We start from the raw sequence: 27888 nt of genomic DNA, 5'->3' as shown, positions 1-27888 counted from the left end.
TACAGTGTCAAAATTTGTTTGATACACTGTACCGTTTCAGTACTCTATTTAGTGTAGCACTCATGCTTGAAGAGCGTTCAATCAACCAACAATGATGCACTGACAAGAAAAATTGCCAGAGTTCATACAAACCGGAGGACATAGTTTGACATTCGACCATACCTTGTGTTGACGTTCATTGAGAAGAAACGCCAAAATGTGACGAATCGCAAATAAAAAATCTTGGTGATATTTCACGGCTATGAATATATGTGAACAATAATTTATTGAATTCTTTGGCCTTTTGCTCTATTCAAAACCCGAAACATTAATCAATAACTATTTTTCCACAAAAATGAAACAAACGAAAATAAAATTTCAAATAAAAGTAACAAAAAACTGAAAAAACTCCAACAGAGACATGGCAACAAGCACACCACAAATTCCAATGTCAAAAATCCAACTGTGCTGTCCAAAATGTAAACGAATTCCACATCACGTGTGGAACTTGTAGTAAATAATCATTAACACGAAAATGAAAGTTTTTGTGTGATATCGACTACAACGCATGGGCGTTGTACACCTTCTTCAAGGTGTCCGCTTCAATTTATTAATTTGAGGTTGAATTTTGTTCCAAACTAATTCGCAAATAAATATAGTTCCACCCGCAAGCCATCCACACGAAATAATCGTTATTATGCCACCAAAATCGTCGCTATCTGAATCGTTACTTTTGAATTGAAGGCTAGCCCGTTTGGCTTTCGTTAATTGTGACACTTCCTTTTCGTCTGCATCTGACATCCACTTCTCAACCAATCCATGACAAATCAATCGCTGGTGGATCACGTTTAACTGCTCGAGAAATGGATAATCGGGATTGACGGGTAACGTCAAAAAGTATTGACTCAAAGTCTGATCCGTTATCAAATAAAACGCTTTCAAGTTTAACCGTTTCTGCATGTTTAAATACACCGGCGTCGAGACGCTCAACACAGAATATGCTACAGAATAGTTCAATTGTTCCATACCTCCCTGAAACTGGTCTCGATCTGCCAAATGCACTCTTTTGTCCCAGTTTTGTCCGTCCAGTCTACTCAGCATTTCAGCTGTTCCATTCCAGTTGCCTTTAGCGACGATCGTTACATGGGATTTGTATAGGTCGTCGATTGTTTTGATTTGACGCTGGTAAATTGGCACTGTCAGGTAGCTCTTAAAGACAGACAAAATGCCATTCGTAAATATTAACCCGGTGAATGTTAACGGTACAACGATAAAAATGTCGGCACGATGAAGCTGTCTATACCTGATGGCTGAATTGTCGTTTATTAAAAGATTCACGACGTCGACAACACATCGAACAAGCGAATTTCCTTTGTTCGTGTGCACACAACCGGAAACGACCAATAGAAACGAAGCCGACGCAATTACAACGAAAATGTATCCAAAAAGAAGCGTCCACGTTGAATTTTGTAAATAGGCGACGATGCTTGTATACGGCTGAGCATGAGGCACTAAAAGCTGTAGCCATGAAAATCCGAATGGATATAACACCACATGCTCCACGCTATGTTTTACACTTATTACAAACACTCCTGCATCTTCCCTTACCGTCTTGAAACGTCCTTCTGCGTAAGCCTCATCGGTGACATTTATCATCGACATCGATGCATTGAAAATGCGTATAACAGTACGCCAATAGTCGGCTTCAAAATCGCGAACTTCCCAGATAAAAAATCCAAAAAGTCGGAACGGGTGGTGGTGATAATTCGGAATTTTGTCGCCAGGGGAAAAATAATTTTGAAACGAGTTGCTTCCCGTCAAATTAATCAGAAACTTTGCTTCAAACGGATCAAATCGATATACATTAAACGACGACGATGCAGTGTCTTCCTTGACGTTCAAATAGAACGCACAAAAGATGTTCACAATCTTGTTACTCCAACTCCACTGAAATAGCTGCAATACCATTTCCATTGAACTGATTGTCTTTTCGAAAAAGATTCCAATTTTCACATTGTTCTTGATCGGCTGCATCGCGATCACCTCATCCAAAATATGTGTGCCATTTATGGTCGACTTAAAGCTAAACTCAGCAGCGACAACGATTAAAAATGTATTCCGGCCATTTTCTGTCGTCAACGTTTTTTGCAGTTTCTGTTGAGTTACGTTGAGATTGCTCTTGGGATCAAATATGTAAACTGTTTGAGGCGTAATGTGCACATCACTTCTAGCGCTGATGAGAACGTGTCGATTTTGATCTTGCACAGAAACATCCAGCAAAAAGATGTTGTGATCGAAGCAGAAGAACTCATTCAGTCGATTGATAACATTTACTTCAGGGCTAAGCTGACTCCGTACTGTTGTCAATAGTAACATTAAGCGTGTCGTAAGTATAATGTACTTCATGTTACGTTGTCAATGGTTGTTGAACTACTGAAGCATTTGAAATGTTTATGATGGTTACGGTAGCACTGTTTTGTTTGGTTATTAATTGCCTTGTGATAAATTACTTGTTGAATTCAGATTGTTTTTTCATAACAGTGGTCAATCATAGCACTTCTGTGAATATTATCCACAAAATTAATAACCGTAATTGTAGCCATCGTAGCCCGTTGAATTGTCGTAAGTAATAAATAAATAAAATCTCCATAACGCTTACGAAAATAAAATGTTGATATATTGGTTGTTAGGGAACTGTTTACCCTAATCGCTTCCAGGGGCGCCGACTTCTAAGGACAAGCGAGGCTCGGGCACCACTACTCGAATGATGAGCACCACTACATCTTTCCAGTTTTACTTGAAAGAGCACCACTACTCCCAGATTCGCTTGTTGTGTGAGCACCACTACTCCCAAACACAAGTCGGCGTCCCTGATCGCTTCATCTCATTAGATTCGCTATATATACACCTCCCATTCCGAAAGTGTTCGGCTATATCAGGCTATGACGAAACCTCGTTTCATTTGAATTATATTTTAGTTGTGAATATTTGAACAAGTGCAAAGTTATCACGTCCCAAAGACTAAGGCTTGATTTCCACTTACCAAAAAAGGACTCAGTGTGAGAGACAAAATTGAGATTTTTTAATTATTGCTTTGTTTTACTTGACAGGTTGCGTTGTCACGGCTCTCTCATGGAATACTTTTTGTTGAGCGAAAATAGAGCACATTGTTTGAAATGACAACTGTCATGTTCATGTTCTTTTGAAAAGGTGGCGAGACATTTCTACAAGGACAATATCGACTGGAACGGTATTATCGTTTGTTAGACAACATTGTATTTGGTACACCGCAGTACGTTTCATTTTTAACGTTGTCAATTTACAACGAACTAAAAGCATAATCAGCCGTTAAGCAACAGTCGTTCCAAATGAGTACTCTTATTGAGCCTAACAAAAATTCCCGTTAAAGGATTTGAACTTTAGTCCGAAATAAGACACTGTTTTGTCACATAAGGGTCCTTTCAACTACAACTCATCAGTCAATGGCAAGTAGTTTTCAACGATTTTCCTTACATGTGCCATCGAGACAGTAACGCCCCAAGTATCATTTCATAACCGCGGTTGGAAAATGACTTATTCGTTGCAAACTTTTTCGTTGTCCAACGGTTATGTAACGAATAAGTTATGCTCAAAATAACTTATTCGTTATATAACCGTTTCACAACTAATTCGTTATCATTCAATTTTTAACGAATTAGTGGTGCAACCGTTAATAAACGAATAAGTGAATAGATAATTTTTGCCAAAAACTTATTCGTCAATTAATCGTTATGCAACCAATAAGTTGAGGAAATCTCTTTCACTATTTGTCGTAAAACGGTTGAGCAACTAATCCATTTGCAAATTTGCGTCAGTTGGAATCAAGATGTCATGCTAAAAAGTTCGCTCGGAATATATACCTATCTATGAGACACTTTTTATGCTTTACTGTGGATTTACATAGCAACGTAAAAGTGACAGATGCAAAAATTTTCTCATACGGCAACTCGAAATTTCATTCATAATTTTAATTTTATGAATGAAATTTCGGGTTGCAGTATTTAAAAAACATTGCATCTGTCACTTTTACGTTGCTATGTAAATCCACGGTTAGTGTTTCAGTTTTCATACGATGTCACTATGTGAAACAATGAAATTTGAAGAATGTTTGTGCTGAAAATTGTGAATACTTTGTGAATTGTCGTATTTTTCTAACTTATTGCCAATTCGTAAATCAACATTTTATTGATCAATTTCACTAGTTTTGTTTACCGCTGTTGTCGACGTTAGGTTTCTTTATGTTATTTATCTCCTGTAATGTCATAATATTCACAATTTGAGTGTCACTTTTAGAATCAAAATGGGCTAAATTTAAACCATCCATAGGTCGCTGGTTCATATCCGGCTCGAAGGACCAAGAATAAAATCCAGGTCTTCTTCTGTATTTTATCTTTCTTTATTGGCTACAACTATCTCCGCCCGCAGGCCGAAGACAAAGAGAGCGATTTACAATCTTGTTCGCGCTTAAATAGATAGAAATTAATACATTTATTGCCAGCAGAGGGCGATTATTAACTTAACGATTCATACTTGCGACATCTCTTTTAGCTACCAGGAATTCATACAATTTAAACCGCCACAGGGGCGCAATATTATACACACAGAACGTACGTTTATTAACTGAAAATTTCGATAATTTCTCATTTGCGCACGGCTAACTTCGATAATTTCACATTTATTCACGGAAAACTTCGATAATTTTTCATTTATTCACTGAAAATTGACAAATTCTTGACAGTGTACTAGATGTGTGTTTCATTTGTGGGGAATATAAATGAATGATGGCGTCATGGCGTGTTTATGTTTCAGTTTGATTTTTGAAATTTGTTTTTTATGGTGATTATGACATTACAGGAGATAAAACCTTGTTCCTAACACGGTAGTAAATGGGGGTTTTGCGCACACGATGTGTTGCCAAACTCGCCTCGCTCGTTTCGGCAATCTCACATCTAGTGCGCAAAACAATCCCATTTACTACCTTATTATGAAAATAGCTATTGTTAGGTCTCTTGATAGGAGTTAGGGTCAGTATCTTACAATAAAAGTGAAATTGATGGATAAAACTTTGTTGAATTGGCATTAAGACAATACGGTGCTAATTATCAAAGATGTAGAAAAACGAGTGGAAAAACGTGTGACTGACTGAATTGTTGACTAAAATCGAACCGTGAATAAAATAAGAACAATTCACAGTGCCTCTTACTTTATTTACGCACCAAATGATGAATGATAATAAATAATTTAAAAAAAATCAGTTGAATTGCTGTGCATAAAAACATCTTTTCAGTGCATAAATAATGTAAATTGATTTACGAATATTGCACATACAATTTTCCAGATAAAACGTGTTCTTGAAAGTGTAGCTATAAGCTGAATTTAATGATAAACGAAAAAGTTGTGAAACGGTAGTACAACTAATAAGTAAGACGGTATCGAATTTTCAAATGTGATTTATAAGTCCTACGTCGGTCATACAACCGTTTTACAACTTTAACCAATTCGTTGTATAACCGTCTTACAACCAATTCGTTACTAGAATCTTACAACTTTCGCAACTGGGCAAAAACCGTTGCACAACCGTTATTGCAAAGTTGTAGCAACGTTGCGACAACTAGTTAGTTATTTTGGGTTATCTTCAAATAATTTATAACCGCGGTGTAATAACAGTTGCACAACCGAATTTTAACCGTTGAATGCTACTATTTACAGCGCTGTAAATAAACGTCAATTTTAGTAGCGTTAGGAGTTTGTCAGATTTCCATCAGAAAAGGACTCTCATAAGAGATATTTTGTCAGAAGATCAGACTAGGGAAATTCATCACAGTAAAAACCAACGTCAAATCCTTTAACAAAGAAATTTCAAGAAATGAAAGTAAATGGATAGGTATGGCCAAACGTTCAAATTTGTTCTAGCCGGAGCACATACGGATTTGCATGGCGCCACCTCAAACGAACTCATTTTTAGTGCAAATTTCCACTAGAAATGAGTTCGTTTGAGGTGGCGCCATGCAAATCCGTATGTGCTCCGACTTGTATGGACTGGCCATACCTACTTATCTACTTTCATTGATTTCAAGCTCTCAACAAACTGAAAGCTCTCAAAAAATGAATCTCCGATTCTGAACGTTCCACCACTCACCACAGATTCAGCAGGTATGTCCATCAAGGCTTTCCAGTAAGACTTTCCAATCCTTCAACTCACTCACTTAAAACCTTCTTTCAACGCTTTCAACTCGGCTGATGCAATGACATGACTGTTAATTCAAATGGCCGACTAGTTTATTGAATTCACTCCGTTCAAGTAACAGAAACTACTACTCTCGGTCAACTAATCTCGACAATTGCAAACCAAGAACAGATGAAAAAGCCTTGTCGAATTTCGGTATAGGATCGAAAACATGCGATGGAAATTCCAAGAGATGTTTTTTAATCGCAGAATGATTCGAATTCACCTGCTTTTGCCAGCTTTTTGGCCAATATCGATTTTTGTACCATAATATCGTCCTAAATGATAATACACCGCCCTAAAAATCGAAATTTTCAGTTCATAAATTGACGTTCTGAGAATGACGTGTTTCAATCTAGTCCATTTCGATTCCACTTACGAAATTTTTTGATTTTAATGAACAACCTTTTCGTTCACCAAGAAAAAGACAGATGACAAGAAGTATCGACCAAAGTAGTTATATAAACACAGAAGGTAATGCAAATGAGCAGTTACGCAAGGATCCGAACCTTTAGGTGAATTTAATATCGTTATGTTGCACCCATACTGCTATCGTTTGAGTAGAGGTGGAACTAGTGGTGAGGTGAATTCGATTCCATACAAATTTAGCAGGTGCAACAACGTTAGTAACTTGAAACGCCTTAACCTGGCCCTTAAGAGAATATTCAATAAGAACTGATTGCGGACCAACGAGACTCAAATTCTCATACATTTTTCACATGAGCTGAAACTTTTGACAGATAGCCCATACATTTTCTGTCAAAATTTCATTTCACCGGCTGGTTGTATACTAGGCTTTACGAATAACAATTTACAAAATTTTTAGTGAAATACTATACCAAGAAGGGAAGTAACAGAGATTGCCTTGTCTCCAAAAGGCAAAATTTGAACCCAACTGTGGATTTCTGCGCTCTCATTCTTTTCATGTGACTAGTTCCACAAATGTAAAAAGGTGCTGTCTTCAAGCTACGTGTAAAAGAAACTAATTTAAAAAAATCGTTTGATGTGTCGTTTAATTACAAATCATAAAAGCTACAAATCTGACACAAATGACTAAGACAATTATTTTGTCAAACTTAATGTAATGGTGAAGGGTGATCAACTCCTGAGTTGGTTTTTCGTTTCTCGTACATCAACGATGGTAGGCTTAGCAATGATTGTGTCTCGATGACCCTCTCCAAAAATGGTTTTTCATTTTTCTAAAAGCTCTGCGAACCTTTGGAGTGTCTCCGCATATTTGCCCCAATTGTTTACGAATCAGCGATTTCAAAATTATTATTGATTGTACCACAATCAGTACGAAATTCGAAGTCGCTGATCGGTACTGCAGTCTTGGGCAAATATTCGGAGGCGCTGCAAAGGTTCGAAGAGATTTTAGAGAAACGAAAAATGATTTTAGGAGAGGATCATCCAGACACAATCTTTGCTAAGTCTAACATCGCCGATTCTGACAGTGGTTGGGACAACTTTTGCGGTACATGAAAATTTCGAAGAGGTTTTTCGAGAACAATTTATCGTTTCTCTTACGTATCTTCGATAATTCAAGCACAAAAATGTTTCCCAAATCACGGTATCGACAAATCGACCATTTTAGATTGAGTAATGTCGATGTTCGGACGTACTTTTCCTACAATAATTTTCGTTCAAAATCTATTCAAATCTATGACGCTTCTCCGAATATTTGTTCAAGTTTTCGCTCGTAAGACGTAAGTAGTTGTCTGATTGACTCAATTTTCGTTTTACGGCGACGCCCAATTTTCCATTTTATCAGTCTGACACCCCGTGATTTAGAAAGACACTGAAATTGTGAAAAAAAAGGTTTCTATTAGTTACGGCTATTTGAAAACATTTGAGTCGCTACTGCAGCAACGTTACATAATATCTTGACTTTATTTAAGTACAAGAAGCTTACGTGTCTCAGTAGATTATTTTATTGGCCACATCACTAGTTTCTCTACGATAACTACTGCAACTCGATTTTCAAACGTACTTCGTTGAATTTCAAACTAAATTTGAATAAAAAGAAATTTGTCATATTTTATGGACGTGTTCTTGGAGATAAGGCAAATGTTTATCAATTTCTTTATCTGTTTTTGATAGGAAGTATTACGTCCCACCTGTTGGGTGGGTCAAATCCCTTGACTGTATGAATTTCTCAATATTTCGTCTATTAGAAATCAGTGTCAAATAACGGTTTCTTCTCTCAAAATAGTGTCAAATGAGTTGTCAATTTCACAAAGCTAACCTCAAACAATGACAGCCCCATATAAATGTTTGTAACATTGTGGTTAGCTTTGTGAAAATAACAACTTATTTAACATCTCAAACGACGTTGACAATGAACTGTTGATTTACTGATTAATTTCAATCAAATGTAATTTTGATGACCACAAAGTTAGAAAAAATTATTTAATTTTAGCTTCACTGTCTCGTGTCTGGTACAGGTCTGGTTTTATGATCAATGGAGCTAAAAATGAAACTCGTGTGAACTACGGTTCAAAGTTGAATATTCGTGGGATGAAAGAACCTTTGTTGGTAACACTGAGTTTGAGCTTGTTGGATGTCAAAATCAGTGTTACCAACACAGATATTTTTAGCCTACGTTTTTCTACTACATGTCGTATAAATCTTTCCTTCATATATGGTATGTGTGTCCACTGGTGTCATTATGCTACTAAACCATTAGAATCACTTCTTATGCAGTCGTCGTAGAGTATCTAGTATACTATCGCACTAGATGTCGATTGTCAATCGGAGGCGAAGTCAAGGTTTGGAAGACATTGTGTGCAATAGACCCCTTTCGTAGAACTAAAGAACTGCAGTGAATTCAGCCGGGTTGAACGGCTTCCTTCTAAATTCTATAGATAGTTAAGATTGGAAAAACAATTTTCCATTTTCCGGAAAAAATTTTGTTCCACAACTTTCCATGGTAAACAACATGGAACAAAGAAAATTGTTAAAGAATTTAAGGCTCACGGAATTGCTCAAGCTTTCATGGATCGTAGTTATGATTGACATGTCTACACACACGGAATTATGAAAACCGACACATTTTCTGTTTCTGTGTTTTGCTTGAGTTTCTGATTTCTCCATATAAAAATACATGCAAAATTCACAAAAAAAAACAGTAAACCACAAAACAGAAAATGTGTCGGTTTTCAAAATTCCGCGAGTGTACAACGAAAATATTTGTCTGTTACTGATAAGTGCTATGCTGATATAAGTGTGTGTTTATACCAATAAATTCAGAAGTAAATCGTTTACCGTGGGATGTCTGAATTCAGACACAAATTTTGTATGAAGGTTGGAAATTCCTGTTGCTATCGAACATTCGAATTGTATAAATGGAAAAGTAAACCGGTAGGCGTTGGCATACTTTTATCCAGTATAGACATTCTTAAAAGTATCGCGCACATGCTGTTTAAACAGAATGACAACACCATCAGTCAATATACAGCTGACATGCCGGGGAAGTTCCCGAATCGACAATCTTGTTTTCTCTGTTTTATCAGTTTTTAGTGCTTATTTCAATGAAAATATCATCTTTTATTCGAAAATAATAATGAAAATGTTATCGTTACCAATGCAGATATGAAAGACTCGCACGCTGTTATTACGCGGTATAATACGTAAAATTGCAATTCTGTTATCAACAGCGACGAACTCTGTCTGATCTGGACGCATACATTAAAATGTTTGTTAAGACCATTGAAGTACCAGATTTTCTATCGATCTTCGATTGACTAAAAATGCTTCGATCGAAAGAAGTAACAGGCTGAGTAATTCTGTTACTGTTGTCAATTTGAATTGTACAGTTACACTAAAGGCACCCAATCTCCACAAGCCGTCAGAACAGTCGGAGCGTTTGCTTCGACTGAGAACCGTAGGACCCGTAAATCTATTTCGTCCGTTACCATAATACGTCATCAGCCCTAATACGCCCGTAACCCTAATACTTCTGTAACCCTTATGCGTCCCTTTCCAAATTCCTCCGTAAGCCTATTGCGTACTTGACATTATTGCTCACCTAGCCCAAGTGCGGCATGTGCAAATTTACTGAAAGTGTTCATCTTTAAAATTGCGCTTAGCACAATTACGAAAGCCACGGCAGAGTAAAATAAACCAGGCAGGAGCGGTTCATTTTCGAAACAGAATAAGGGACCTAATACACTGGATGAAAATGAACTCAAATGAACTCAAATGAACACTGACATAAATTGAAAAATTTTGTTTGCAAAAAATATAGGGCTACTAGATTATTCAGGTCCCTAGTCAAGTCAGCGCTCCTGCCTGGTTAACTTTACACTGTCGTGTGAAAGCCCGTACGAAGTACCTCTCAAATAAAACCAACAATTTCAAATCGATACAAATCGACAAAAAAAAGTTTATAAAATTCGGATGACAGACTCTTGAGTTAGAGCCCTTGGTGTGAACCAGGTAAAGGGCGGCAAGCAGTTTTCCCACATTGGTCAGCCAAATTTCAAGTTCAGTTCAATTTCAGTTCAAAAATGGATATGGTAGGGCCGGTCCTTCCAGAGCTACCGAAATACTTACGCAATAGCTGCTTGTGATATATCAAATGAAAGGTATTGACGAGTAGAATAAAGTTGCTGAACATTGTTTTTGGGTAAGATGCAACGCGAGCTTGTTGGGAGGGCTCAAAGGTCGTTACTCGGCCCTAAGTGTTTTTTACACATAAATCGAGTAAATCGCACCCGATTTTGCTAGATTTAGTTTTTTATGGAAGGTAATTGAATACCGAAAAGAACGTGGCGAAAAAAGTTTCAAATTTGGGCCCTTGGACTAAGGCCGCTACTCGGCCCTAAGTGTTTTTTGCACATAAATCGAGTAAATCTCATCCGATTTTGCTAGTTTTTGTTTCATTTGAGAGATAATTGAATGCCGAATAGAATGATGGCAAAAAAAGTTTCAAATTTGGGCCCTTGGACTAAGGCCGCTACTCGGCCCTAAGTGTTTTTTGCACATAAATCGAGTAAATATCATCCGATTTTGCTAATTTTTGTTTCATTTGAGAGATAATTGAATGCCGAATAGAATGATGGCAAAAAAAGTTTCAAATTTGGGCCCTTGGACTAAGGCCGCTACTCGGCCCTAAGTGTTTTTTGCACATAAATCGAGTAAATCTCATCCGATTTTGCTAGATTTTGTTTCATTTGAGAGATAATTGAATGCCGAATAGAATGATGGCAAAAAAAGTTTCAAATTTGGGCCCTTGGACTAAGGCCGCTACTCGGCCCTAAGTGTTTTTTGCACATAAATCGAGTAAATCTCATCCGATTTTGCTAGTTTTTGTTTCATTTGAGAGATAATTGAATGCCGAATAGAATGATGGCAAAAAAAGTTTCAAATTTGGGCCCTTGGACTAAGGCCGCTACTCGGCCCTAAGTGTTTTTTGCACATAAATCGAGTAAATATCATCCGATTTTGCTAATTTTTGTTTCATTTGAGAGATAATTGAATGCCGAATAGAATGATGGCAAAAAAAGTTTCAAATTTGGGCCCTTGGACTAAGGCCGCTACTCGGCCCTAAGTGTTTTTTGCACATAAATCGAGTAAATCTCATCCGATTTTGCTAGTTTTTGTTTCATTTGAGAGATAATTGAATGCCGAATAGAATGATGGCAAAAAAAGTTTCAAATTTGGGCCCTTGGACTAAGGCCGCTACTCGGCCCTAAGTGTTTTTTGCACATAAATCGAGTAAATCTCATCCGATTTTGCTAGATTTTGTTTCATTTGAGAGATAATTGAATGCCGAATAGAATGATGGCAAAAAAAGTTTCAAATTTGGGCCCTTGGACTAAGGCCGCTACTCGGCCCTAAGTGTTTTTTGCACATAAATCGAGTAAATCTCATCCGATTTTGCTAGATTTTGTTTCATTTGAGAGATAATTGAATGCCGAATAGAATGAGGGCAAAAAAAGTTTCAATTTTGGGCCCTTGGACTAAGGCCGCTACTCGGCCCTAAGTGTTTTTTGCACATAAATCGAGTAAATCTCATCCGATTTTGCTAGATTTTGTTTCATTTGAGAGATAATTGAATGCCGAATAGAATGATGGCAAAAAAAGTTTCAAATTTGGGCCCTTGGACTAAGGCCGCTACTCGGCCCTAAGTGTTTTTTGCACATAAATCGAGTAAATCTCATCCGATTTTGCTAATTTTTGTTTTATTTGAGAGGTAATTGAATACCCAATGGAAAGTTGGCAAAAAATTTTGGGTTTTCTAAAATAATGTCGTAAATTGTTGGTTTTATTTGAGAGGTACTTCGTAGGGACTTTCGTAATTGCACTATGCGCAATTTTAAAAATGAACAGTTTCAGTAAATTTGACCACGCCCAACTTGACTTGCATTTTGGTAACAGACGCATTAGAGGTTTGTAGACGTATCAGGGTTCCGGGCGTATTACGGCTACGGACGTATTATGGTTACGGACGAAATAGGATTACGGGTCGTACGGGGCTAAGTCGCAGCAGACGCTCCGACTGTTCTGATGCCTTGTTTTCTATTTCACTGCTAGGTGCTTCGGTTTGACAGATAATGGTATGCATTATTGTCTGAAATCGTGTTCTACAAAGACAACATTATCTCTTTATTCGAAATAAAATTACGAATTCTACGGGGAATTGTGTTGGAATTAGAGGTGTGCGCCGAGCGAAAATTTTCGGCGGCGGCTAGTCGAGTGTAGTGGTTCCGGCGGCGGCCAGCCATAACAGGTTTTTATCGGCGGCTCGGCTCAGCCGCAGCGCGCCGATCCATTTTATAGGAAATTTAAATTTTCTTTTTTTTACTGATTACTGATACTGACTACGAGTGAATTATGTACTTTTTCCATTTTCTGTTTTTTTGTAGAACCTGAATATCCTCCCATCAGTTACTTATAAAGACTCACATTCGCATTCGCAAAACGCATTGAGAGTAATTTTTCTGAAAGTCCGTGTGCCGAAATCGGAAGTATTTTATCGCAGTTATATGGATCGATAGATCTTGGTCCCTAGATAAACTTTTCTTACAAAAATTCTCCAGTTACACGAGCGTACAGTGTCATGTGGGGTGTCATTAGAAAGGTAATCACATGTACTATTGAGCCGAATAGAGACTTATTGGGTTTAAATTCATCCACATTGCAATATGTACAGCTGAAGTTTTCAACCGAAAATGACTGAGAACTTACATTGTTCTTACAGAAGTTTCTCGAGGTTTCTAATGACATCCCGCACGACCCTGTACAGCTCGTGTGACTGGAGAAATTTTTGTGAGAAAAGTGCAAGTTTTCGTTTTTTTTTTTTGATGATCTCCCGCTAGCCACACAAACTTCGAAGAATTTTTTTGAAAGTGGTTTTGGTTTCTAGGGTCGAAGTCCTTTCTAGGTACATATGCAAAATTCCACTAGAAAATGCGTACGATTTCGGTACCCTGTTTTTCAAAAGAATCGCTCTGCCTTCCGTAGTCAAAAATTGTTTTTAGAAAGACCATCGCACAGTAGCTCTATAAGTGAGAGCCCTTTCGGAACAAAGTATACTCTATGAATTTCATAGTATGAAACCTCCGATAGGTATACGTAAAAAACAGTCTCTTATTAAGAAAATCAGAAATATCTTGAGAGTGATAGCTTTTTAAATCATTAAAATCTATTCATCGATTGTGCAGCTGATAATTCTAACATTTAATAAAATTTAAAATTCAAATTTTGCAAGCCGACGAAAAGCATCGGCGGCGGTCGGCGGCTGGCTGAAATTTTTGTATCAGCGGCGGCGTCTCCATTTACTCGGCTCAGCCGCGCCGCCGGCTAAAAACTCGGCGGCGCACACCTCTAGTTGGAATTAATCAATAATTATGGTTGACAGGACGAAAACATCTTAAAGTCCATAGCAGTATGGTGACATGCTCTTCATAGCGTTTGTTTTAAAAATGTCAGTCTAACTCTAGAAAATTGAATGAAATAGAAAGCTATACAAATTACTGTCATGCATTACAGTTATTCGTGTAAATGACATAAATTACAATAATTTTACGAAAATACTAGAAAAAATAAACGAAAGGCTAGGTTTTTTAATAATTTCCCAGGAAATGGTTTCTTTTAACATCAAAATTTTTTGTTATAACATCATCTAAATGACAATAATTAACTCCATAATAACTTTGGAAAGACATCAACCGGAAAAAAACGTTGTCAATTTCGTCAACGTTTTTGATTAACGGCGTTAATTCATGAGTATTATGCTGAATACATTGTTTCAACTCTGTTATAGGATGAGTTCAAGGCTTAGTCACTTTTGGGTATTAACGCGGGTATAAATGAAGTAAGTACCCCTCGGATGACTTTCTTTTCTCACTAATGCAATGCTACTGGTTACATTCAGTTCGCTATACCTCCAAAGCTAACGCATAACCACTAACACACTCCCACTTTTTCTGCCTATGATAGACTTCATTCAGGTTTATAAATTTGTCTTTATAACAAACCAGTCTTGCTTAATTAAAGACATCTCCGCTTCACAATGTCATATTGTAACGAAACTCGAGCAAAACCCTCAAATATAACGAATAGGTGACGCCAGTTCCTTCAACTAAATTTTGAAGACATGCGTTTCGGTGGCGCTAGTTTCCCCTTCTATGATTGGTACAAAATATATATCTTTTACTAAACATTTTTTAGGAGTGATTTTCTCTGCATCGGTCACTTTACAACGTGTTATTGCTGTCCAATTTCAGTTATAAAATTTCTGTGGTAAAATTCTTTGGTTACAATTTCTTGTGTTTTGTCGAATAGATGAAAACTTTTCTACTAAAATTGAGCTTCATTCTGAAATAGATTACAACCAAAGTGTACCTTAGTATTAGTTTTGTATGTTCTCAAGTTGTGAGGCTCGTTGAGCTCATATCGAAGTCGCTCTATATGACTCAATGATGGAAGTCTAGTTTTATTTGTAGGTATTTTTTGATGGTGATCAATGAGAATTCTTAAAAAAAAAAACTTGTTGATAATAAGGTTCTCTGCTAATTGCTGATTTTTTTGGTTTTACTTTTTATGTGGATCGAACTGGCGTCACCACTATCGTTGCTGTTGCTATTAGCAAATTGTATTATTAAGTTGGTAGTGTAAAGTCGATTGTTTTGTCGTATTTTAAACCTGGCGTGAAATTTTCAGACAAAATTCGATAAAAGTAACTAAAATTTGTACAGTTTCATTATATTAATTTTGAATTACTTGGATTTAGTGAAGTGAAGAGCCAGTTCGGTGTTCTAAACTGTATCTCCGAATCTCCAAAATGATTGTAACGCTCAATCTCAGAGAGAAGTAGAAGCCGTAAATTGATGCGAGTTAATCACAGAATAATCGGCGCGGCGATAAGACGCTTCTATTGAGCGTATTGATTTACTAAACTATGTGTGTACTAATTTCATCAGGATTTTCATGACACTTGGAAAGGCTGACATTTACGGTTTAGAAAAATGTCGGTATTTGACTCATTCCAAGTCAATCCGATTACACCTATCAGCACCAAACGCCATAGAAGATTGCTTAGTACAATATGACAGTTAATAACAACTTCCAACGCCTTTAGCATCGACAATCTATCAGTAATACATATTTCTGTGCCTTAGAATCATAATTCGAGGTATCTCGTCACTGCACCTACGATCGAAAAGTGATTGCTAAGAAAAGCTGAAATTGTTGTAATGTTTTTGTTTTGTTTTTCGTCTCATTATGATCCTTACGGCACAGAAAATGTAGTTCTTGACTCGTGACGAAAGCAGAATTTTTTCAGGACAAGTCTTAAGCTAGTCCTACTCGGCTTCGCCTCGTTAGGACAAGCTTAAGACTAGTCCTGAAAAATTCTACTTTTCGTCACTCGTAATGAAAAATACTATTTAGTGTAAACTAGAGTAGTTCGTATGGTTCGTTTTTATGGTTCTCTGTTTACTTTGAAGTCTAAGTTAAGCACACTTTTTGATGATGATTATCATACGGAACCGGTCAACAAACTAGTTTGTACAAGTTACATTCGCCCTCATTTTCGGTCGATAAATGGCCAGTTGCATCTCTAGGGAGCACTCAGCATGTGATCCTTATTTTTCAATGAAATAATAGTACATTTTCTACCTTTCGAAAATAACTTCGTATGTAACAATTGTATATAACGAGCGCCAGCGAGAACCAAGGTAGAACAATGTTTTATCTCCTGCAAGCTGATATTTTATACATTAGCGAAATAACCACAAAAATTTGGATTTAAAATTAATTAATTAAGCATGTTGTTTTAAAACGCATTCACAACAAAAACGAGCCATCAGAACAGTCGGAGCGTTTGCTGCGACTGAGCCCCGTACAAACCCGTATATCTATTGCGTACGTGACCCTAGTGCGTCTGTCACCCTATTTTGACCGTAAGCCTATTGCGCCGGTTAATGTAGTTAAAGTAAAATTGTTATGTAATGTGTGCATCTTACAAATTGCGCATAGCGCAATTACGAAGCACCGTACGACGTTCCTTTCAAATGAAACAAAAATTTCAAATCGCCCTAAAAATTTTATTTTTTTGAAGGGCCTAGTATCGGCCTCAGTCCGAGGGCCCAAATTTAAAAAATTTTTCAACTACATTCTATTCGGCCTTTGATTACCTTCCAAATGAAACAAAAATTACGAAAAACGGATTAAATTTACTCGAGTTATATGTGAAATACACATAGGGCCCTAGTAGCATTTCACTTCTAAGGCCCTAACTCACGGTCCACTCACCCGATTTTTTCCTGGATTGGTATTGACAATACCTCTCATTTGCCGTGTCATTTACATTTCCATAGTTTTTTTTGCCATAAATATCACCAAAAGACCTTAAATCACTTAGGTGGCCCTAACTCACGAAGGGCCGACCCGAATATGCCCATCTTCGAACTTAGCCTCACTATTTCGACTATCTTTCAGGGAAAAAAAATTTGAAATCGGTTTTGATTTACTCAAGATATCGACGTGACAGACGGACGGACAGACGGACAGACGGATATATATATTTCCCCTGAAATATAGTCGAAATAGTGAGGCTAAGTTCGAAGATGGGCAATTTTGGGTCGACCCCTCCCGAGCTGGGGCCCCATAACTGATTTAACGTTTTCCGAAGATATCTGCGGCCATTCCAAGGCTAAACATGTAAGTGATACGTCAAATAAAAGGTATTTACAATACCGATCGACAAAAAAAAAGTTTATGGAAATCAGATGATCGACTCGTTAGTTAGACCCCTTGGAGTGAACTAGGTACAGGGTGGCAAGCCGTTTTTGCTTGTAGGTTGGCCAAATTTGAACGGATTTAGATGGATTTTGCTTTATTAGATAGGTATTGACCGTACCAATCAGGGAAAAAAAGATAACGAAATTCGGTTTACAGAAGCGTGAGCTAGGTCTCTTGGAGTGAGCTTATATGTGGCTACTTGGCCGTACAGTCAACGTGGTTTTGTTAATATATCGAGTAAACTTTGACCGAATTTCATGATTTTTTTTTGTTTGAAAGGTATTATTGAATGTAAAGCAGCTGTACTAATTTCCACCTCCTAACAAAATGGGCGTCGGCCGCCATTTTGGATTTTTGTAAAAACAATAGAAATCGGTGAAAATGATACTTACAAAGTTACTGATCAGTGGGAAGTGATTGGTTATGTGTGTGGGGTGTTTCAAGCATCCCAAATATGGATATCTATATATTGAGCTATATAACGGTGTAGATAGTTCTTTTGAGCTATATACTAGCATATTTATCAGTAAATTGTTTATTTATAGGTAAATATAGGTTAATATAAATTGTTGCAAAAAATTTTAAGTTTGGGTTACAGTTGAAAGGAACGTCGTACGGGGCTTCGTAATTGCGCTATGCGCAATTTTTAAGACGTGCACATTTCATAAGAATTTTAGGTTAGTACGTTTAGGGTAAGAGTAGGGCGACCGACGAACTAGGGTCGCGTACGCAATAGATGTACGGGTTCGTACGGGGCTCAGTCGCAGCGAACGCTCCGACTGTTCTGACGGCTCGTTTTTTCTTTCAAATATGTAGATGGAAAGTAAATTTACCCTAGGTGGGTTATGTGTGAATTATCCAATCGTATAGGCTGTGGTTATGTATGTGTTTGTGTTTATATGCAGAAACGCGTAATGTATGAAATATCAGCTTGCAGGAGATAAAAAAAAAATTCCCGCGAACACTGAATCCACAGCATCTATTACTCCAATCCGTCATCTTCTGAAATTACTATTTATCAGACTCTTTTTAACTCATTCCATTACAATTAAGCACCCTTTGAAACGGAAGCCAATCAGTCAATTGACAAACGCAGCAATGAAATTGCATGGACGGACTGCAGTTTTTATTCTGTGCATACTCATACAAATCAACAAGAGGAGCGAAATTACAGCCTGCGGTCAACTTCAAAATACGCTCATTCCTCACATAAGCAATGCGCACGACACACATCGTTGGCCTTGGCACGTGGCCATATATCACCATTTTAGAACTAAGACTACTTATCAATGTGGCGGAACTCTTATCAGTTCAAACTTCATTATCACGGCAGCTCACTGTGTTATGATCGCACCGGAACGCGTTTCAGTTTCTTTGGGAAGGCTTCGTTTGAATTCCCATGAAAGTACCGCTCCGTTGATGAAGGTGATTGACTGTAAAATATGTAGAAATAATTTACCGCACGTACCGATCCAACAGGTTGCTGCAATAGTTACACATCCAGAATACATCGAAGATAACAATGAAAACGACATCGCAATTATTACCCTTGCAACAGAGGCCGTTTTCAACAGCTACGTACAACCGATCTGCGTGTGGAGGTCAGACAAAATGGACTTATACGAAGTGATAGGCAAAGCTGGTACTGTTGTTGGATGGGGTCTTACAGAAAAGGGTGAAACATCGAACGTACTCCAAGAAGCCACTTTGCCAGTCGTGGCGCCCCTTAAATGTCTTAGGAGCAATCGTGACTTGTTTGGACGGTTCATAACGGAAACAAATTTCTGTGCTGGCAACCTAAACGGTTAGTATGAATGCAGTCAATGCAGTTAATTTTTTTGTGTGTATTCAGGCACCAGTGTCTGCTCGGGAGATAGTGGTGGGTCGATGACGTTTCAAGAAAATGGAACGTTTTACATTCGGGGAATCGTGTCAGTGGGAGCGAGCAAACTCGACCGAATTACTAATCAAATTGTGTGCGACACGAGTCAGTATGCAGTGTTCACAGACGTTGCACAGTATTTACCATGGATCACTGAGACAACCAAATTCGGAACAGAAACACGAGAATATATCCGAGACCCATGCGTACCATCACCTTGTGGTATTCAACTCGTTTGATTTTATCAAAAATTTTTGATCGAATGAGAGATCCGCAGGAGAAAATGCTGACTGCAATGAACTCAATGGAGTGGCGAGATGCACTTGCGTTCCCTCATACATTGGTGATGCTTATACAACTGGATGTCGTCCTCCGAAATGTAAATCAAGTGATGATTGTCCGAGTGATTTAGCTTGTATCAATCAGCATTGTAACGATCCGTGCAGTGAATTTTGTGGAGGCGAGTATTCCATTTACAGGATTTTTCTTGTGGCATTGAATTGACAAAAAAATTATTTCCAGTTGGAGCTAGGTGTCGCGTTGTAGAACACAATCCCATTTGCACCTGTGCGGATAATTATACTGGCGATCCGTTCAATCAATGTGTACAGAAGAGTGAGTATCGATCTCCAAGATTTTCCTAATAATTCGCATCGAACTTCATTCCTTAATTCAGAAAATCAATTACGAATCTCAATGTCGATTAAAATGTGAGTCATGACGAAAATGTCTAAATTTTAAGCAAATTTGAGACCCAAAGCGAAATTGAAAATCAAAAACGACCTCAAATTGTGTGCGTGAAATTTCATTTTCCATGACACTGCTGCGTAAATATAAGAAAAATCCAGAGTTCCCACTCCTCCTAAAATTCAGAAAATTCATAAAATGGACCAAATCCTCCTAAAATCTCCTAAAATCTTCTAAAACTCCTAAAATTCCTAAAATGAGCTCACACTCTCGAAGAAATTTTTTGATAATACTGAAAAACTAAAAACGGTAAAAACAGCAAAATTATGCGGCAATGAATTTGAACTTCTGTATGAACCTGACTCAACTTGCGAAAACACTCCTTTCTTTGAGCGATCCTGAACGTGGATTTAGCGAAAATAAATACATTATCGAGGATCGCAGTTTGTTAGAAGATGTGACTATCGTGTCACTTCGAACGTTTAAGGACACATTGAATAATATAAACGTCAATGACTTCCTAATGAATCGACGTATTTTCCAGATGTGCTCCAATGTACTTTACTTTTCTCGAACAACAAAAAGTCGAGAAGGTACTACTTCTTAAGAATAAAGAAGCGGAAGATAATCTCAATAAAGCATCTTCACAAAAAAAAATCGAGTTCAGAAAAACTTTCCGATATCGAGAAATCTCTCCAGATCCAGTAGAAAACAAGGCATCAGAACAGTCGGAGCGTTTCCTGCGACTTAGCCCCGTACAACCCGTAATCCTATTTCGTCCGCAACCATAATACGTCCGTAGCCCTAATAAGCCCGGAACCCTAATACGTCTACAACTCTCTAATGCGTCTGTTACCAAAATGCAAGTCAAGTTGGGCATTGTCAAATTTACTGAAACTGTTCATTTTTAAAATTGCGCATAGCGCAATTACGAAAGCCCGTACGAAGTACCTCTCAAATAAAACCAACAATTTACGATATTATTTTAGAAACCCAAAATTTTTTGCCAACTTTCTATTGGGTATTCAATTATCTCTCAAATGAAACAAAAAGTAGCAAAATCGGATGAGATTTACTCGATCTATGTGCAAAAAACACTTAGGGCCGAGTAGCGGCCTTAGTCCAAGGGCCCAAATTTGAAACTTTTTTCGTCACGTTCTTTTCGGTATTCAATTACCTTCCATAAAAAACTAAAACTAGCAAAATCGGTTGAGATTTACTCGATTTATGTGCAAAGAGCACTTAGGGCCGAGTAGCGGCCTTAGTGCAAGGGCCCAAATTTTAAACTTTTTTTGCCATCATTCTATTCGGCATTCAATTATCTCTCAAATGAAACAAAATCTAGCAAAATCGGATGAGATTTACTCGATTTATGTGCAAAGAGCACTTAGGGCCGAGTAGCGGCCTTAGTGCAAGGGCCCAAATTTTAAACTTTTTTTGCCATCATTCTATTCGACATTCAATTATCTCTCAAACGAAACAAAATCTAGCAAAATCGGATGAGATTTACTCGATTTATGTGCAAAAAACACTTAGGGCCGAGTAACGACCTTTGAGCCCTCCCAACAAGCCCACGTTGCATCTTACCCAAAAACAATGTCCAGCAACTTTGTTCTACTCGTCAATACCTTTCATTTGATATATCACAAGCAGCTATTGCGCGCGTATTTCGGTAGATATCGTCGAAAGACTGAAAAACACCTATAGGGCCCTAGCTCTGGAGGGGCCGACCCTACCATGCCCATTTTCGAACTTGACCTTACTTTTGTCGATACCAATCGGGGAAAAAAAGAATTTTGAAAAAAGGTTATGATTTACTCAAGCTAGAGGGGTCACGGACGGACGGACGGACGGACATTTTTTTTTATTACGGATTCGTCATCTATGAACATAACCAAATGCTTTGCCCTTACTGTCTGCTTCCAATTCGACGTGTTACAAACGGCATATTAATCTTATAAGCCCCCAGTACTTCGTACGGGGCTAAAAACTTTTTAGTGCACAAGAGCTGATAAATGATGGAAACAAAATTATGGTGAATCTGGTTAATTCGAAAGGCGCAGTCGACAAGAAAAACCTGATAAAGGATCAGGTGCTGGCTAGTCGAGACTGGCGTCAGAAAAGAGGAAATCATAAAAGTTTCAATTATTAAACTACATAAGGAAAAATATGTTTTGACAAAAAAAAAATAACTTTTTGTCAATTTTCTTAAACATTTTTAGTATTTTACGATGTGTATGAGAGAAACAGAGAAACAGAGCAAAAATTCCTCCGGAAATTACTTATACAACCTTTCCCACATTTAAAAAAATTCCTCCTAAAATTCTCCTAAAATTACCTTCCAAATCTCCTAAAATACTTCTAAAATTTCCTAAAATTCCTAATTTTAGGAGCCTTCCTAAGACGTAGGAACTCTGAATCGCTTACGTTCCACTGTGTTGTTCCAATCATTTGAATTACCAAGCCGAAAGGATCTTCACGCAATTCTTAATTTGCAGGTGAGCAAACGGTTGAACAATGCACAGCTCGCTCTGGTGAGCCAGGTGAATGTGTAAAAATAACTGAATGCATTCCCATTCAAAACGACATTCGCAAGCAAATTGTAAGCCACGTCGTATGCGGATATGATGGACATTTACAGATTGTTTGCTGTCCGATCGCTGCGCAACCGGTGGCTACAACAACAAATCGACCGATTTCAGATCGCATCAGTGCAAGAAGTAAGAAATTTTCTGGGTATTGCTTTTTCGAAGAGAAATTCGTGGGCGGACGGTACAAGTGTTTTGCGTGAATTGTTCTCTTATGCCTATCAAGTGGAACTGCGTTCAACAAATTTTCGTTTCCTGCAGAATGTGACGAGTACAATGAATTTTCGTACAATAAGATTTCTGTATCGAGACCACCAGTCGAAATGAAAGTGTCGAACTGTGCACATATAGCGACGCCATTAATTTTGGGAGGTACAGAAGCGAAACTGCGAGAATTCCCTCACATGGTATAGTGAGAGAAAAGTATTTTCTTTCGAATTCTTTAGGAATTTCGATTGCAGGCTTTGATCGGATTTGGAGATGATGACGGAACCATTTATTGGGACTGCGGCGGTACGCTTGTCAGCGAACAATTCGTTCTCAGTGCGGCTCAATGCATCAATTCATTGTCCTAGTAAGTATGGCGACGTCTTCCATTCGCGACTTCTTCAACTGCGATATAAATTTTAGTGGCCCTGCCAAGTACGTCCGACTAGGGGAGCACGACAAAAACCGTGTAGACGATGGCACAGTGATTGACCTTCGAATAATAGAGAGTATTCCACATCCTGATTTCCATTATCCCATACGGTACAACGACATCTGCTTACATAAGCTGGAACGTAGAGTCAAACTAAGTGGGTCCATTCGACCGGCATGTCTCCCGCAGGCATGGGCTGTACCCACCAAAACTGCTATCGCATCGGGATGGGGAGTTGTCGCTTGGAGAGGAGAGCAAAGCAGTGTGCTGAGAAAAGTCGTTCTCGACATGTTTTCGCAGAGTGAATGCAACAGCACTTATAGCGACAACATCAATCGAAAACTTAACAGAGGGATAGTGGAAGAAACTCAAGTTTGTGCGGGTTCGCATACTGAAGAAAAGGACACTTGCCAAGGTGATTCTGGCGGGTAAGCTAACGTATAGTCCTGTTCGAACTTGACTTTGTATTAAACAGTTATCGTGTCGTGTACAGACCTCTGCAAATTTTTCATCCAACTGTATCATGCAGCTACGTTGTCGTTGGTATAGCATCGTTCGGAAAGGCCTGCGGCACGATTGGAATTCCTGGCGTTTATACTCGAGTTTTTGCCTACTTGAATTGGATTGAAAAAATTGTCTGGCCTGATCAGTAAATTGTAGCCTACGGACTTTCAGTTTTACAATAAATGCGTTTAGTAACTAAGCTCGGTTGCCTTTGTCTGGCCAAGAATCGTTTTCACCCTGTGTACGTGTACACTAAAATATACATTACCGTTCCAGTCGGCTTTTGCGTTATCTACTGTTCTGTCTGTCCAAATGCTTCAATCATTTTTTGATATGCTCTTAACACAGCTTCGCGATCTGCACAAATCAATTGATGGTAAACGAAATTCAATTCTACAATTAAAATATGAAACGTTATACGTCCATTCCAATTGCAGCGTTGAATTCGTATTCTACACACGCTATTTTCGTATTCACTTTAGGGTGCTTCCAAAGAGTAACTTGTCGAACAGTATGGGAACCCGATCGGAAAATGATTCTACACCACTCCCTGATATAAGGATTAGATTTTTAGGTGGTTCTTCAGAACGAAATATATCAAAAACCACGATACAGTCCGTCAAGCTAGGATCTAGTCGCAATTTGCAAGTGGCAGTACTACTTGGGTGCGTGTGTAAGTAAATTGGCAAATGCAATCAGTCAAAAACACTCAAAAGAATAAAAGTGACGCAAGTCCCTGTGCATACTTCCAAAACAACTGATATCGCTGGAGGTGACGCATTCTGCGCTTGTACGCAAAAACTGTGACAGCAAAAATTTGACCAAAGAAATTCTAGAAACAAAATTTTACCAAAAAAATTTTGCGTCACAAAGTGGCAGATGGTTCGGACGTATTAGGACATATTCTTGCCTATTTTAAAAAATTTCTTAAAAGTACTTTCCTCAACATCTGCCACTTGTGACGCAGAATTTTTTTGGTAAAATTTTGTTTCTAGAATTTCTTTGGTCAAATTTTTGCTGTTACAGTTTTTGCGTACAAGCGCAGAATGCGTCACCTCCAGCGATATCAGTTGTTTTGGAAGTATGCACAGGGACTTGCGTCACTTTTACTCTTTTGAGTGTTTTTGACTGATATCAGTTCTTTTGGAAGAATTAGTAGATTGAAAAAATTTGAAAAATTTAAAAAATTGTGAAAAAGTTTGACAAATTTAAAAAAAATTTAAAAATTTAAAAAATTTGAAAAATTTGGAAAATTTGGAAAATTTTAAAAATTTGAAAAATTTAAAAAATTTAAAAAAAATTGAAAAATTTGAAAAATTTTGAAAAATTTGAAAAATTTTGAAAAATTTAAAAAAAATTAAAAAAAATTGAAAAATGTAAAAAAATTTGAAAAATGTAAAAAGTTTAAAAAATTTGAAAAAATTTGAAAAATTTTGAAAAATTTAAAAAATTGTGAAAAATTTTGAAAAATTTAAAAAAAATTTAAAAATTTTGAAAAATTTAAAAAATTTAAATTTAGGAAAAAAAATTGAGGCGAGCAGAGCTTACCAAATACCAAAAGCGAACAAATTTGTTCCCATCCACACACACACACACACTTAAAGGTGTTCTTATATGGGGCCTATATGGGAACTTCGAGGAGCCCTAGCTCCGAAACGAGGCCGGTTCCCCCCAAATTTTCTTTTTCTGGAATGTCTTAGAATGACGACTAGAATCTACTCCCAAAATTTCAACAAAATCTAAAGAAGACTTTAGAAGATAGGAAACACGGACGGACGGACGGACTAACAAAGTAACGTAGGATTTTTTCATTTCGTTTAAAGTACTGAAATTGACCAAAATGTATGGAAATGGGGCTTCTTGGAAGATTTTTTGCGTGGCCAAATTTTAAGCTGCAAGAACGTGTGATAGCTCGTTGAACTCGTACGGACGCCTAGTTTTTTTTAATGGTAATTTGGAGTCATTTGTATTTGAATTGTGGAACTTCAATATTCGCTGTATATATGGTTCTGCAGTCTACGACAAAATTTTTTTTTTTAATTTTTTCTAGTAATAGGACTTGCGTCACGGGCCCATGATACCGAAGAAACAATAGCATAAGCCTCAGCTGGTGAAAGATCAGCTGTTGCAAATTGTGACTAAGGACATCTCAATATCCTAGAATTGCATGCAACAATTAAGAATTGCTTGGAAGTCGACTGGTTGGTAAGTACATTTTGGCGTAATTTGCGGTAGTACAAGTATTTGCATCTTGAGTATATTTACCGATCCGATCCGAGCCAAAGAAGCATCGTTGCATCATTTTCGTAAATATTTATTGTTGGGTAAGTTTGGTTACCGAGAAATAAAGTTTACTTCACGTCATAGTAACTTGGCATTGTAACCTTAAATAGCTCCGACTATTTGGTACAATAATATAGCAAAACCGAATGAAAAGGTTTTTATCGCATATACGCGCGGTGTTCGTATATCTTCGGATGTCAAAATTACTCGGCCAAGCCTCGCTCACTTCGTGACAAGTGTGTAATATATATGAAGTGGAAAAATCAGCGGTTAGAGTTCAAAATTGGCGGGAGAGGTCTAACTATTCGGTTCATGACTGTTCACATTTTTATAATATTTTGGTTATTCAAATCTGTCTCAAATTGTATTTGATCCAGGCTTTTCAGTAGATTCAAATAAGTCGTTTTTATATCACATTTACTTTCGCGCTAGCAAGAGTAAATAAGACGAAACTACCGTTGGAAAAACCAAAAAATTAAAAAGTTGAAAGGGTCGAACATAATGAAATTTTGAGAGATTGTAAGCTAAAATTCTGTTGATATACGACTGCAGCCATTTCAACTACAAAATTTGAAGACTTTGAAGCGCTAAAACGTTTCAAAACGATGAGAAAAACGACCCGAATTTTTTGTTCGACGATCTAATGCGATTTAGCACTGGGAAGCCGCACTTGAAATTTCCATACAAGGCTTGCATCTGGGACGAGTGATTTTTTCAGAAAAATTTAAAATTCTCTCAGAAACACTTTTTATATTGTGTCATTAGCATCCTAGTGCTAATAGGCTGAAGATTAAGTGAAATTTTCTCAATTTCAGAGAATTTCTCTTTTTTTTTAAGAGTCAGGTCAGGTCACCAAACGAAAAAATAGGGGTCCTTTGCAAGGCCGTAGCCATACCGAAATCTCAGGAGGGGCGCGCGCCCCAAAGAAATCCTTTGTTCGAAATTACGTCAACAAATATAAATACGATACTCGAAATGTAATTTTGCGTTAGGCGTATGACTGAATCTTATGGAAAAATAAATTTATTGAAAAATTCGTTTCCATTTTTGTGTTCCATTTAACTTATGGCTCATTAAACGCTTCAAATTTAACAGTTAAAAATCTTGAATCATAATTGAAGGTCCTAGAGCGATTACTTCCAGTAAGCAACTTTTCTGGGATTTAATTGTAATTCCCTGTTATTGATTGAGGAAATTAAAATCTTCTGCAGATTTAAAATTACACCCAATCCTATCATGCCCGCACGTTAGTAAGCGGGCGTGACGCAAGTCCACTACCAAAAATGTTTTAACAAAAATTTTTTGAGGACGGCGGAGCATATTAACAGCAATTTTTTGACTTCTCCCCTTTAACTCCAACGACCCCCAAACTAGGATATCTAGGACTTTATACGAGTTCAACGAGCTATCACACGTTACTGCAGCTTCAAAATTGGCCGAGATATTGAACTTCGAAATATTGATTTTTGTATGAAAATAGATCACTAAAATTTCGAATTTTCAGATAACTGAAATCGCCCACGTTAGTTAGTTACTTACTTAGTTAGTTCCTATGGAAAAGTGGATCCAGCAACTCCTAAACGGTTCTATAGATTTTCCTGAAATTTTGGTTGTAGGCTAATATTGGCCCAAAAATAGGAATGGAATTTTCAAAAGTTGGAAAAAACTCATATCTTGGGAGCTGGAGCTCCCTAAAGTCTCCATACAAATGCCATATAAAAGCCAATTTGTATGTGTTTGTGTGAGCTGTATATTTTGTTGCATGATATTGATGGTAATGTGGTGAATGGTGTGTGTTGTTTTGGGATGT

The 27888-nt window shown here is 37.5% G+C and overlaps 1 protein-coding gene and 2 long non-coding RNA genes across 5 annotated transcripts; 1 reads left to right on the top strand and 2 right to left on the bottom strand.

Moving 5' to 3' along the window:
- Window positions 1-374: 374 nt before the first annotated feature.
- On the bottom strand, window positions 375-10342 carry LOC119083813. The gene is made up of 4 exons (XR_005088948.1): window positions 10086-10342; window positions 6225-6231; window positions 4426-4431; window positions 375-387 (listed from the first exon to the last, which is right to left on the bottom strand). It is a non-coding gene; the product is annotated as an uncharacterized LOC119083813 (long non-coding RNA).
- On the bottom strand, window positions 7240-8267 carry LOC119083805. The gene is made up of 2 exons (XR_005088939.1): window positions 8157-8267; window positions 7240-8042 (listed from the first exon to the last, which is right to left on the bottom strand). It is a non-coding gene; the product is annotated as an uncharacterized LOC119083805 (long non-coding RNA).
- Window positions 10343-15349: 5007 nt separating the features above from the next.
- Window positions 15350-23994, top strand: LOC119083779 (serine protease snake-like). 3 transcript variants are annotated; one of them, XM_037193578.1, is made up of 11 exons: window positions 15350-15428; window positions 18548-18919; window positions 18974-19298; window positions 19347-19598; window positions 19654-19836; window positions 19899-19991; window positions 22562-22783; window positions 22913-23058; window positions 23113-23225; window positions 23282-23719; window positions 23785-23994. In XM_037193578.1, the coding sequence occupies exons 2-11, from the start codon at window positions 18593-18595 to the stop codon at window positions 23942-23944; spliced, it is 2259 nt and encodes a 752-aa protein (XP_037049473.1). In that variant the 5' UTR covers window positions 15350-15428; window positions 18548-18592; the 3' UTR covers window positions 23945-23994. The 3 variants fall into 3 exon arrangements, with proteins under 3 accessions (XP_037049473.1, XP_037049476.1, XP_037049475.1); XM_037193581.1 differs by lacking the exon at window positions 23785-23994 and having other exon boundaries at window positions 23282-23401; window positions 23481-23660; XM_037193580.1 differs by having other exon boundaries at window positions 15375-15652.
- Window positions 23995-27888: the final 3894 nt, after the last annotated feature.

Source organism: Bradysia coprophila, unplaced genomic scaffold, assembly GCF_014529535.1.
Source record: "Bradysia coprophila strain Holo2 unplaced genomic scaffold, BU_Bcop_v1 contig_70, whole genome shotgun sequence".
NCBI lineage: Eukaryota > Metazoa > Arthropoda > Insecta > Diptera > Sciaridae > Bradysia > Bradysia coprophila.
This window is presented reverse-complemented; position numbering and strand designations above follow the sequence as displayed.